Genomic DNA, 14,380 nt, shown 5'->3' with positions numbered 1-14,380 from the left:
TAGTAGGAGTATTGATATTTTGAATTTGATCAAGTCAGATTATTAATATAAAAAGCTGTTAATACGTTTTTGTTAGTTCTCTTTGGGCACCAGATGCTATAAAACTGCTCACGATACTCTTTACTGTTCCACAGTGTCACATAAAACGTGTTGCTGTATGATAGAGAAATGAAAACCGACTGTAAATTTTACCAAATTGAAGTATTTTAACTCAGCCACTTACATTGTGAACATAAATAATAGTTTCCCAATCCAAAAAAGTATATTGTTTAAGAATTAGTAGTGAAATAATTTGGCTAAAAAACCATGTGAAGATAAAAATTAATACAGAAAGCCGAAGACGTTTTACAGTTTTCAATGATTTTTCTAGAATGTTCTGGAACATTCCAGACTTTTCCTAATTTTTCTAGAAAGTTCTGGAACATTCCAGACTTTTCCCAATTTTTCTAGAATGTTCTGGAACATTCCAGACTTTTCCTAATTTTTCTAGAAAGTTCTGGAACATTCCAGACTTTTCCCAATTTTTCTAGAAAGTTCTGGAACATTCCAGACTTTTCCCAATTTTTCTAGAAAGTTTTGGAACATTCCAGACTTTTCCCAATTTTTCTAGAAAGTTCTGGAACATTCCAGACTTTTCCCAATTTTTCTAGAAAGTTTTGGAACATTCCAAAAATTTCCCAATTTTTCTAGAAAGTTCTGGAACATTCCAGACTTTTCTCGATTTTTCTAGAAAGTTCTGGAACATTCCAAAAATTTCCCAATTTTTCTAGAAATTTCTGGAACATTCCAGAATTTTCCCAATTTTTCTAGAAAGTTCTGGAACATTCCAAAAATTTCCCAATTTTTCTAGAAAGTTTTGGAACATTCCAAACTTTTCCCAATTTTTCTAGAAAGTTCTGGAACATTCCAGACTTTTCCCAATTTTTCTAGAAAGTTCTGGAACATTCCAGAATTTTCTCGATTTTTTTAGAAATTTCTGGAACATTTCAGAATTTTCCCAATTTTTCTAGAAAGTTTTGGAACATTCCAAAAATTTCCCAATTTTTCTAGAAAGTTCTGGAACATTCCAGAATTTTCTCGATTTTTCTAGAAAGTTCTGGAACATTCCAGACTTTTCCCAATTTTTCTAGAAATTTCTGGAACATTCCAGACTTTTCCCAATTTTTCTAGAAAGTTTTGGAACATTCCAGACTTTTCCCAATTTTTCTAGAAAGTTCTGGAACATTCCAGACTTTTCCCAATTTTTCTAGAAAGTTTTGGAACATTCCAAAAATTTCCCAATTTTTCTAGAAAGTTCTGGAACATTCCAGACTTTTCCCAATTTTTCTAGAAAGTTCTGGAACATTCCAGAATTTTCTCGATTTTTCTAAAAAGTTCTGGAACATTCCAAAAATTTCCCAATTTTTCTAGAAAGTTCTGGAACATTCCAGACTTTTCCCAATTTTTCTAGAAAGTTCTGGAACATTCCAGAATTATCTCGATTTTTTTAGAAAGTTCTGGAACATTCCAAAATTTTCTCGATTTTTCTAGAAATTTCTGGAACATTTCAGAATTTTCCCAATTTTTCTAGAAAGTTTTGGAACATTCCAGACTTTTCCCAATTTTTCTAGAATGTTCTGGAACATTCCAGACATTTCCTAATTTTTCTAGAAAGTTCTGGAACATTCCAGACTTTTCCCAATTTTTCTAGAAAGTTCTGGAACATTCCAGACTTTTCCCAATTTTTCTAGAAAGTTTTGGAACATTCCAAAAATTTCCCAATTTTTCTAGAAAGTTCTGGAACATTCCAGACTTTTCCCAATTTTTCTAGAAAGTTCTGGAACATTCCAGAATTTTCTCGATTTTTTTAGAAAGTTCTGGAACATTCCAGAATTTTCTCGATTTTTCTAGAAATTTCTGGAACATTTCAGAATTTTCCCAATTTTTCTAGAAAGTTTTGGAACATTTCAGAATTTTCCCAATTTTTCTAGAAAGTTTTGGAACATTCCAGACTTTTCCCAATTTTTCTAGAAAGTTTTGGAACATTCCAGACTTTTCCCAATTTTTCTAGAAAGTTTTGGAACATTCCAGACTTTTCCCAATTTTTCTAGAAAGTTCTGGAACATTCCAGACTTTTCCCAACTTTTCTAGAATGTTCTGGAACATTCCAGACTTTTCCTAATTTTTCTAGAAAGTTCTGGAACATTCCAGACATTTCCTAATTTTTCTAGAAAGTTCTGGAACATTCCAGACTTTTCCCAATTTTTCTAGAATGTTCTGGAACATTCCAGACTTTTCCTAATTTTTCTAGAAAGTTCTGGAACATTCCAGACTTTTCCCAATTTTTCTAGAAAGTTCTGGAACATTCCAGACTCTTCCCAATTTTTCTAGAAAGTTCTGGAACATTTCAGAATTTTCCCAATTTTTCTAGAAAGTTTTGGAACATTCCAGACTTTTCCCAATTTTTCTAGAATGTTCTGGAACATTCCAGACTTTTCCTAATTTTTCTAGAAAGTTCTGGAACATTCCAGACTTTTCCCAATTTTTCTAGAAAGTTCTGGAACATTCCAGACTTTTCCCAATTTTTCTAGAAAGTTCTGGAACATTCCAGACTTTTCCCAATTTTTCTAGAAAGTTCTGGAACATTCCAGAATTTTCTCGATTTTTCTAGAAAGTTCTGGAACATTCCAAAAATTTCCCAATTTTTCTAGAAATTTCTGGAACATTTCAGAATTTTCCCAATTTTTCTAGAAAGTTTTGGAACATTCCAGACTTTTCCCAATTTTTCTAGAAAGTTCTGGAACATTCCAGACTTTTTCCAATTTTTCTAGAAAGTTTTGGAACATTCCAAACATTTCCCAATTTTTCTAGAAAGTTCTGGAACATTCCAGACTTTTCCCAATTTTTCTAGAATGTTCTGGAACATTCCAGACTTTTCCTAATTTTTCTAGAAAGTTCTGGAACATTCCAGACATTTCCTAATTTTTCTAGAAAGTTCTGGAACATTCCAGACTTTTCCCAATTTTTCTAGAATGTTCTGGAACATTCCAGACTTTTCCTAATTTTTCTAGAAAGTTCTGGAACATTCCAGGCTTTTCCCAATTTTTCTAGAAAGTTCTGGAACATTCCAGACTTTTCCCAATTTTTCTAGAAAGTTCTGGAACATTCCAGACTTTTCCCAATTTTTCTAGAAAGTTCTGGAACATTCCAGACTTTTCCCAATTTTTCTAGAAAGTTCTGGAACATTCCAGACTTTTCCCAATTTTTCTAGAAAGTTCTGGAACATTCCAGACTTTTCCCAATTTTTCTAGAATGTTCTGGAACATTCCAGACTTTTCCTAATTTTTCTAGAAAGTTCTGGAACATTCCAGACATTTCCTAATTTTTCTAGAAAGTTCTGGAACATTCCAGACTTTTCCCAATTTTTCTAGAATGTTCTGGAACATTCCAGACTTTTCCTAATTTTTCTAGAAAGTTCTGGAACATTCCAGACTTTTCCTAATTTTTCTAGAAAGTTCTGGAACATTCCAGGCTTTTCCCAATTTTTCTAGAAAGTTCTGGAACATTCCAGACTTTTCCCAATTTTTCTAGAAAGTTCTGGAACATTCCAGAATTTTCTCGATTTTTTTAGAAAGTTCTGGAACATTCCAGAATTTTCTCGATTTTTCTAGAAATTTCTGGAACATTTCAGAATTTTCCCAATTTTTCTAGAAAGTTTTGGAACATTCCAGACTTTTCCCAATTTTTCTAGAAAGTTTTGGAACATTCCAGACTTTTCCCAATTTTTCTAGAATGTTCTGAAACATTCCAGACTTTTCCTAATTTTTCTAGAAAGTTTTGGAACATTCCAGACTTTTCCCAATTTTTCTAGAATGTTCTGAAACATTCCAGACTTTTCCTAATTTTTCTAGAAAGTTCTGGAACATTCCAGACTTTTCCCAATTTTTCTAGAATGTTCTGGAACATTCCAGACTTTTCCTAATTTTTCTAGAAAGTTTTGGAACATTCCAGACTTTTCCCAATTTTTCTAGAAAGTTCTGGAACATTCCAGACTTTTCCCAATTTTTCTAGAAAGTTTTGGAACATTCCAAAAATTTCCCAATTTTTCTAGAAAGTTCTGGAACATTCCAGACTTTTCCCAATTTTTCTAGAAAGTTCTGGAACATTCCAGAATTTTCTCGATTTTTCTAAAAAGTTCTGGAACATTCCAAAAATTTCCCAATTTTTCTAGAAAGTTCTGGAACATTCCAGACTTTTCCCAATTTTTCTAGAAAGTTCTGGAACATTCCAGACTTTTCCCAATTTTTCTAGAAAGTTCTGGAACATTCCAGAATTTTCTCGATTTTTCTAGAAAGTTCTGGAACATTCCAGACTTTTCCCAATTTTTCTAAAAAGTTTTGGAACATTCCAGACTTTTCCCAATTTTTCTAGAAAGTTCTGGAACATTCCAGACTTTTCCCAATTTTTCTAGAATGTTCTGGAACATTCCAGACTTTTCCTAATTTTTCTAGAAAGTTCTGGAACATTCCAGACTTTTCCCAATTTTTCTAGAAAGTTCTGGAACATTCCAGACATTTCCTAATTTTTCTAGAAAGTTCTGGAACATTCCAGACTTTTCCCAATTTTTCTAGAATGTTCTGGAACATTCCAGACTTTTCCTAATTTTTCTAGAAAGTTCTGGAACATTCCAGACTTTTCCCAATTTTTCTAGAAAGTTCTGGAACATTCCAGACTTTTCCCAATTTTTCTAGAAAGTTTTGGAACATTCCAGACTTTTCCCAATTTTTCTAGAAAGTTCTGGAACATTCCAGACTTTTCCCAATTTTTCTAGAAAGTTTTGGAACATTCCAAAAATTTCCCAATTTTTCTAGAAAGTTCTGGAACATTCCAGACTTTTCCCAATTTTTCTAGAAAGTATTGGAACATTCCAAAAATTTCCCAATTTTTCTAGAAAGTTCTGGAACATTTCAGAATTTTCCCAATTTTTCTAGAAAGTTTTGGAACATTCCAGACTTTTCCCAATTTTTCTAGAAAGTTTTGGAACATTCCAGACTTTTCCCAATTTTTCTAGAAAGTTCTGGAACATTCCAGACTTTTCCCAACTTTTCTAGAATGTTCTGGAACATTCCAGACTTTTCCTAATTTTTCTAGAAAGTTCTGGAACATTCCAGACATTTCCTAATTTTTCTAGAAAGTTCTGGAACATTCCAGACTTTTCCCAATTTTTCTAGAATGTTCTGGAACATTCCAGACTTTTCCTAATTTTTCTAGAAAGTTCTGGAACATTCCAGACTTTTCCCAATTTTTCTAGAAAGTTCTGGAACATTCCAGACTTTTCCCAATTTTTCTAGAAAGTTCTGGAACATTTCAGAATTTTCCCAATTTTTCTAGAAAGTTTTGGAACATTCCAGACTTTTCCCAATTTTTCTAGAATGTTCTGGAACATTCCAGACATTTCCCAATTTTTCTAGAAAGTTTTGGAACATTCCAGACTTTTCCCAATTTTTCTAGAAAGTTCTGGAACATTCCAGACTTTTCCCAATTTTTCTAGAATGTTCTGGAACATTCCAGACTTTTCCTAATTTTTCTAGAAAGTTCTGGAACATTCCAGACTTTTCCCAATTTTTCTAGAAAGTTCTGGAACATTCCAGACATTTCCTAATTTTTCTAGAAAGTTCTGGAACATTCCAGACTTTTCCTAATTTTTCTAGAATGTTCTGGAACATTCCAGACTTTTCCTAATTTTTCTAGAAAGTTCTGGAACATTCCAGACTTTTCCCAATTTTTCTAGAAAGTTCTGGAACATTCCAGACTTTTCCCAATTTTTCTAGAAAGTTTTTGGAACATTCCAGACTTTTCCCAATTTTTCTAGAAAGTTCTGGAACATTCCAGACTTTTCCCAATTTTTCTAGAAAGTTTTGGAACATTCCAAAAATTTCCCAATTTTTCTAGAAAGTTCTGGAACATTCCAGACTTTTCCCAATTTTTCTAGAAAGTTTTGGAACATTCCAAAAATTTCCCAATTTTTCTAGAAAGTTCTGGAACATTCCAGACTTTTCCCAATTTTTCTAGAATGTTCTGGAACATTCCAGACTTTTCCTAATTTTTCTAGAAAGTTCTGGAACATTCCAGACTTTTCCCAATTTTTCTAGAAAGTTCTGGAACATTCCAGACTTTTCCCAATTTTTCTAGAAAGTTCTGGAACATTCCAGAATTTTCTCGATTTTTTTAGAAAGTTCTGGAACATTCCAGAATTTTCTCGATTTTTCTAGAAATTTCTGGAACATTTCAGAATTTTCCCAATTTTTCTAGAAAGTTTTGGAACATTCCAGACTTTTCCCAATTTTTCTAGAAAGTTTTGGAACATTCCAGACTTTTCCCAATTTTTCTAGAAAGTTCTGGAACATTCCAGAAATTTCCCGATTTTTCTAGAATGTTCTGGAACATTCCAGACTTTTCCTAATTTTTCTAGAAAGTTCTGGAACATTCCAGACTTTTCCCAATTTTTCTAGAAAGTTCTGGAACATTCCAGACATTTCCTAATTTTTCTAGAAAGTTCTGGAACATTCCAGACTTTTCCCAATTTTTCTAGAATGTTCTGGAACATTCCAGACTTTTCCTAATTTTTCTAGAAAGTTCTGGAACATTCCAGACTTTTCCCAATTTTTCTAGAAAGTTCTGGAACATTCCAGACTTTTCCCAATTTTTCTAGAAAGTTCTGGAACATTCCAGACTTTTCCCAATTTTTCTAGAAAGTTCTGGAACATTCCAGACTTTTCCCAATTTTTCTAGAAAGTTTTGGAACATTCCAAAAATTTCCCAATTTTTCTAGAAAGTTCTGGAACATTCCAGACTTTTCCCAATTTTTCTAGAAAGTTCTGGAACATTCCAAAAATTTCTCGATTTTTTTAGAAAGTTCTGGAACATTTCAGAATTTTCCCAATTTTTCTAGAAATTTCTGGAACATTTCAGAATTTTCCCAATTTTTCTAGAAAGTTTTGGAACATTCCAGACTTTTCCCAATTTTTCTAGAATGTTCTGGAACATTCCAGACTTTTCCTAATTTTTCTAGAAAGTTCTGGAACATTCCAGACTTTTCCCAATTTTTCTAGAAAGTTCTGGAACATTCCAGACTTTTCCCAATTTTTCTAGAAAGTTCTGGAACATTCCAGAATTTTCTCGATTTTTCTAGAAAGTTCTGGAACATTCCAGACTTTTCCCAATTTTTCTAGAAAGTTCTGGAACATTCCAGACTTTTCCCAATTTTTCTAGAAAGTTCTGGAACATTCCAGACTTTTCCCAATTTTTCTAGAAAGTTCTGGAACATTCCAGACTTTTCTTAATTTTTCTAGAAAGTTCTGGAACATTCCAGACTTTTCCCAATTTTTCTAGAAAGTTCTGGAACATTCCAGAATTTTCTCGATTTTTCTAGAAAGTTCTGGAACATTCCAAAAATTTCCCAATTTTTCTAGAAATTTCTGGAACATTTCACAATTTTACCAATTTTTCTAGAAAGTTTTGGAACATTCCAGACTTTTCCCAATTTTTCTAGAAAGTTCTGGAACATTCCAGACTTTTCCCAATTTTTCTAGAAAGTTTTGGAACATTCCAGACTTTTCCCAATTTTTCTAGAAAGTTCTGGAACATTCCAGACTTTTCCCAATTTTTCTAGAAAGTTCTGGAACATTCCAGAATTTTCTCGATTTTTTTAGAAAGTTCTGGAACATTCCAGAATTTTCTCGATTTTTCTAGAAATTTCTGGAACATTTCAGAATTTTCCCAATTTTTCTAGAAAGTTTTGGAACATTCCAGACTTTTCCCAATTTTTCTAGAATGTTCTGGAACATTCCAGACATTTCCTAATTTTTCTAGAAAGTTCTGGAACATTCCAGACTTTTCCCAATTTTTCTAGAAAGTTCTGGAACATTCCAGACTTTTCCCAATTTTTCTAGAAAGTTCTGGAACATTACAGAAATTTCCCGATTTTTCTAGAAAGTTCTGGAACATTCCAGAATTTTCCCAATTTTTCTAGAAAGTTCTGGAACATTCCAGAATTTTGCCAATTTTTCTAGAAAGTTCTGGAACATTCCAGAATTTTCTCGATTTTTCTAGAAATTTCTGGAACATTTCAGAATTTTCCCAATTTTTCTAGAAAGTTTTGGAACATTCCAGACTTTTCCCAATTTTTCTAGAATGTTTTGGAACATTCCAGAATTTTCTCGATTTTTCTAGAAATTTCTGGAACATTTCAGAATTTTCCCAATTTTTCTAGAAAGTTTTGGAACATTCCAGACTTTTCCCAATTTTTCTAGAATGTTTTGGAACATTCCAGACTTTTCCTAATTTTTCTAGAAAGTTCTGGAACATTCCAGACTTTTCCCAATTTTTCTAGAAAGTTCTGGAACATTCCAGACTTTTCCCAATTTTTCTAGAAAGTTCTGGAACATTCCAGACTTTTCCCAATTTTTCTAGTTTTTCCCAATTTTTCTAGTTTTTTCGAAATTTCCAGAAGATTCTAGATTTCCAGAATTTTAGAATTTTCAGAAAATTTAAATTTCCCGCCAAAATATTTTTCACAGAAAATTTAAATTTCCCTCCAAAATATTTTTCACAAAAAAATTTAAATTTCCCGCCAAAATATTTTTCACAGAAAATTTAAATTTCCCTCCAAAATATTTTTCACAAAAAAATTTTAATTTCCCGCCAAAATATTTTTCACAGAAAATTTAAATTTCCCTCCAAAATATTTTTCTCAGAAAATTTAAATTTCCCGCCAAAATATTTTTCACAGAAAATTTAAATTTCCCGCCAAAATATTTTTCACAGAAAATTTAAATTTCCCGCCAAAATAATTTTCACAGAAAATTTAAATTTCCCGCCAAAATATTTTTCACAGAAAATTTAAATTTCCCGCCAAAATAATTTTCACAGAAAATTTAAATTTCCCGCCAAAATATTTTTCACAGAAAATTTAAATTTCCCGCCAAAATATTTTTCACAGAAAATTTAAATTTCCCTCCAAAATATTTTTCACAAAAAATTTTTAATTTCCCGCCAAAATATTTTTCACAGAAAATTTAAATTTCCCTCCAAAATATTTTTCTCAGAAAATTTAAATTTCCCGCCAAAATATTTTTCACAGAAAATTTAAATTTCCCGCCAAAATATTTTTCACAGAAAATTTAAATTTCCCGCCAAAATAATTTTCACAGAAAATTTAAATTTCCCGCCAAAATATTTTTCACAGAAAATTTAAATTTCCCGCCAAAATTTTGGGTCTTACCACGATGGGTCTCGCCACGATGGGTCTCACCACGATGGGTCTCACCACGATGGGTCTCGCTACGACGGGTCTCACCACGATGGGTCTCGCCACGACGGGTCTCACCACGATGGGTCTCACCACGATGGGTATCTCCACGATGGGTCTCGCCACGATGGGTCTCACCACGATGGGTCTCGCCACGATGGGTCTCACCGCGAAGGATGACAGACCCCGCCCACAATTCTCAGTGACTTTGGGTGTGACGTCACAGTCTACAAAGACTACATAGACTACAAACTATGGAACAAACGGAATTATTTTTTTATATATAAGTAATGATATTGAGTAGAATGATTGATTGACTGTGAACAATAACAAGTTATTTTATTCAGATTTAGTCAAAGCTTCATGTTCAAGATTATAGTTGGTTGCCTTTTTCTCCTGCTCAACTTTATTGGAGTTTTGATTAATTTGACTGTGCTCGTCCCATTAAGAAGAATTCAAAAGAAGCGGGATGAAAACTGCGTCAATTTGATATCAGTTATCACAATGCTCAATGATATTATCAACTTAATCGTGAATATCTGCTACTTCTCCGGCACTTATTTTCAGTGTAAGGGGGTTTCAATGTTATACGTATCTGTAGAATTATTTTCAGAACCATATTTTTGGTGACTCACCATACGCTTTTGGACCTTGGTTAATGTCAAACATATCTCACTTCTCGTGGAATAACACTGTTTTTATTATGATTGTGATGGCTCTGAACCGATTGGTTATCGTAGGCTTATTTTTTGTTTTGTTTTTTTTTATCCGCATTGAAACTAATTTCTGATCAATTCTTTTTATGTTGCACGTACGTTTCTCACAAAAAAATCAGTCATATTCTCAATGATAATAATTAAGGGTAATCTTGGATCATACAAAATATGGTTTTTGGTCTATAACACCTTTAAAGGAGTATAACTGGGGATTTTTAATTAGCACAGTTGTTCATAGTACTTGTTTTGTTTTAACAATTGGATGTTATTTTGCCGTAAGAGTTTCAAATTTCGGATTTGAGGAACGCAACATTTTTGTAAACTTTCTGCACGACGCTTCTTTCAAGTAGTGGCTATAGGCTATAAGAATGTCTGGCTAACTGTTTTTCTGGCCTGCCAATATACACAGAAAAATATGGTCATTCTTTCCATTAATTAACGAATCGCTGAACCCGGACAAAGACAGGTGCTGCGTAACACTGTCCTACCCTTCTATATTTAACTATCATCATTCGTCCGCAATTGCCAGCTTAATTGACGATGACCCAATTGAGTATTTTTCAGATATTTATGAAGATCAAAATTTCAAGCATCATCATTAAGATATCCGTTAATTCCGAACATGCTCGCAAAATCCGTGCACGCGAAGTTTCGATATTAATTCAGTTTTTTTCGGTTTCAATGTTTTCATTATTGAGCTTTGCGTCATTTAAGATTGTTCCAATCTTATTTGATAACATCGAAAGTAATATCATTTGTCCAATTTGCTATGCTTTGCATTGTTGTGCCGACGCATGCATATACTTATTTTTGAATCAAGAGGTTTGAAATTTGTATTAGTTTTAAAATTATATTGTCATTTTCAGATCAAAAATAAAATTTTTAACAAAAAAAAGAAGAGCATCAATGTTGTTGGATATGAAAGAAACCATAGAATTTCTGAAAAAAAAAGTTAACAAGCTGGAGAAAAATTGATCTCCGTTTAGATTACCATCATTACTTATATATTCATTACTTATATATAAAAAAATAATTCCGTTTGTTCCATAGTTTGTAGTCTATGTAGTCTTTGTAGTCTGTGACGTCACACCCAAAGTCACTGAGAATTGTGGGCGGGGTCTGTCATCCTTCGCGGTGAGACCCATCGTGGCGAGACCCATCGTGGTGAGACCCATCGTGGCGATACCCATCGTGGTAAGACCCATCGTGGTGAGACCCGTCGTGGCGAGACCCATCGTGGTGAGACCCACCGTGGTGAGACCCATCGTGGCGAGACCCATCGTGGTGAGACCCGTCGTGGTGAGACCCATCGTGGTAAGACCCACCGTGGTGAGACCCGTCGTGGTAAGACCCAAAATTTTGGCGGGAAATTTAAATTTTCTGTGAAAAATATTTTGGCGGGAAATTTAAATTTTCTGTGAAAAATATTTTGGCGGGAAATTAAAATTTTCTGTGAAAAATATTTTGGCGGGAAATTTAAATTTTCTGAGAAAAATATTTTGGCGGGAAATTTAAATTTTCTGTGAAAAATATTTTGGCGGGAAATTTAAATTTTCTGTGAAAAATATTTTGGCGGGAAATTTAAATTTTCTGTGAAAAATATTTTTGCGGGAAATTTAAATTTTCTGTGAAAAATATTTTTGCGGGAAATTTAAATTTTCTGAAAATTCTAAAATTCTGGAAATCTAGAATCTTCTGGAAATTTCGAAAAAACTAGAAAAATTGGGAAAAGTCTGGAATGTTCCAGAACTTTCTAGAAAAATTAGGAAAAGTCTGGAATGTTCCAGAACATTCTAGAAAAATCGAGAAAATTCTGGAATGTTCCAGAACTTTCTAAAAAAATCGAGAAAATTCTGGAATGTTCCAGAACTTTCTAGAAAAATTGGGAAAATTCTGGAATGTTCCAGAACTTTCTAGAAAAATTGGGAAAATTCTGAAATGTTCCAGATATTTCTAGAAAAATTGGGAAATTTTTGGAATGTTCCAGAACTTTCTAGAAAAATCGAGAAAATTCTGGAATGTTCCAGAACTTTCTAGAAAAATTGGGAAAAGTCTGGAATGTTCCAGAACTTTCCAGAAAAATTGGGAAAAGTCTGGAATGTTCCAGAACTTTCTAGAAAAATTGGGAAAAGTCTGGAATGTTCCAGAACTTTCTAGAAAAATTAGGAAATGTCTGGAATGTTCCAGAACATTCTAGAAAAATTGGGAAAAGTCTGGAATGTTCCAGAACTTTTTAAAAAAATCGAGAAATTTCTGGAATGTTCCAGAACTTTCTAGAAAAATCGGGAAATTTCTGGAATGTTCCAGAACTTTTTAGAAAAATCGAGAAAATTCTGGAATGTTCCAGAACTTTCTAGAAAAATCGAGGAAATTCTGGAATGTTCCAGAACTTTCTAGAAAAATTGGGAAATTTTTGGAATGTTCCGAAAAATTGAGCTTAGAGCTTTAGAAGAGGTAGTTATTTGGGAGTTGATGGGGGATCAAGTCAAGGTACTGTAGTGGTACTATAGGGGTACTGTAGTTTTGGAAAAATTGGCATTTCGTCCTTTGAAGAGGTATTGGGTTAGGAGTCGGTGGAGGATAATGTCAAGGTACTGTAGTGGTATTGTAAGGTTACTGTCTTGGTCAAAAAGTAACAGAAAGTTTTCATACTGTCTGTGAATTTTTGAAACATGCATGTCGTAGAAAAATACATACATTTAACAGTGCCATTAAACCGCGTTTCAAGTTTTTTTCATGATGAGAAATTTTTTGAGTGATTGAAGGTATGTGTGTCAAATACTTTTAATGGTGCCAGTCGTTGCCCGCGCCGTAGGCGCGGTCAGCGGCTGGTTTCATTATGTTTTATTTTATTATGCTGATTTTCATTCCTTTTGGATAATGTTTTCGTATAGTTCTGTCTATGTATTTTTTACCCTAAAAAGAAAAATAGTTCCGTCTAAATTGGACAAAATTAAGCTTTGAAAGATTTTTATTTAAAACAAATGTTTTTAAAGAAAAATACCAGAAATGTTCTCCAGACGAACTGACACTAAATCAAGGATCGAATGACACACAAAAAACCAGGGGACCACTCGAGGAGAGCAAACGCCCTTCACCAGAAGCCCGAATGAATTTGCTCATTTTCACGCTCAACAGCACATTTCCACATTTCTCCGCACATTGACGTTTTGCGTGTTTTTGTGGTCCCCACGAATTTGTGTTGCAAATGAAAGTTGGGAGTTGATGTCTTTGTTGAAATTTTCAGGCCTAGAGGTACAGCGATTTTGGAATATCCCGATGTGTGCTGCTTTTAAAAACTTTTATGGTCTGCATACAAACTCCATAAATGTTTCTTGTTTAAATTTACATTTTTTTCATAGAAATTTGGTTAAACAAGGCACACCAATAGATTTATTTCACACCATCAGACATGCTAAACCGGAAATTTTCAGAAAATTCCAAACGCCATTATTAAGAAAAACATTTTCTCTATATGTTTTTCTGGAAATGACGCGGCATTCATAACATCTTCCTTGTCTTCTAACTTCCAGTCAAATTTTCCAATTATGTGAAAATCTCTCGAAGAAAAAGTATATGAAGCTAATTTTCAAAATCGAGATTCCCCCCCTAGTCGTGCCTGACGGCTATTTGCTTTTCTTTACTTTTTCTTATTCGAATCCTATTTTCATAAGTTTTTTTGCAAAAATCTTTGAAAATTGTATGTTTTTCTGAACTTTTACCCACCCCAATTCGTATTCATTTTAAATGTATAGAATAACCTCAAAAACTTGACAGACTTTCCTTCTTATTTTACCTTAACTCTCCAAATTTTTAATTTTGAAGTGAGTTTTAGGACGTATCAGTTCAGCTCAACATTGAGCCACTATATAGGTCATCTATAATATAGTTGAGAACCCGGAAATGACGTGGGCTATGAGGGGGAACAGCTCCGGTAATTAGAAGGTTAGTGATCTGGAAAATGTGAGCATTTTTGAACGTTTTGTTGGAGTTTTGATGTTTTTGAGTCAAAATATTCATTTGTAGCGGACTAGGTAAAGTTTTGAGCAAGTCTGCCTTCCTGGGAAACTTCTAATGGGAAGTCTATCACTAACTGCACCGTTACAATCAGTTTCAGAAAATTATAATATTCAACCTTTTTGCAAAACTAATTTTTCTGACTTGTTACCCATTCTTGTGTCATTCTTGCAAAAATTTTGATTCATCGTGGAGCCGATATACTTTCTTTCGAAATTATTGTACATTTATTAGTACATTTAATGGTAAGTATTCCGGAAGTGAACACATAAAACATGCTGAAAGTTTACTAAAATTGAATACTAAAAATATTCAAAGTGGTTCCAAGCAATCTCCCCCTCAAAATTCTAATTTTTGA

General features: G+C 33.2%; 1 non-coding gene and 1 pseudogene across 2 annotated transcripts; one reads left to right on the top strand and one right to left on the bottom strand.

The window, feature by feature from the left end:
* Positions 1 to 2,323: 2,323 nt before the first annotated feature.
* Y97E10B.12 lies at positions 2,324 to 2,461 on the bottom strand. The gene has a single exon (NR_069040.1). It is a non-coding gene; the product is annotated as an Unclassified non-coding RNA Y97E10B.12 (non-coding RNA).
* Positions 2,462 to 9,652: 7,191 nt separating this feature from the next.
* On the top strand, positions 9,653 to 10,961 carry srx-11 (annotated as a pseudogene). The gene is given in 6 exon segments: positions 9,653 to 9,856; positions 9,903 to 10,016; positions 10,018 to 10,101; positions 10,152 to 10,280; positions 10,570 to 10,827; positions 10,872 to 10,961. Coding segments are annotated over 6 exon segments (879 nt in total).
* The last annotated feature ends 3,419 nt before the right edge of the window (positions 10,962 to 14,380 follow it).

This window comes from Caenorhabditis elegans, chromosome V (assembly GCF_000002985.6).
Source record: "Caenorhabditis elegans chromosome V".
Classification (NCBI taxonomy): domain Eukaryota; kingdom Metazoa; phylum Nematoda; class Chromadorea; order Rhabditida; family Rhabditidae; genus Caenorhabditis; species Caenorhabditis elegans.
Note: the sequence above shows the minus strand (reverse complement) of the source record. Positions and strands in the feature narration are given on the sequence as shown.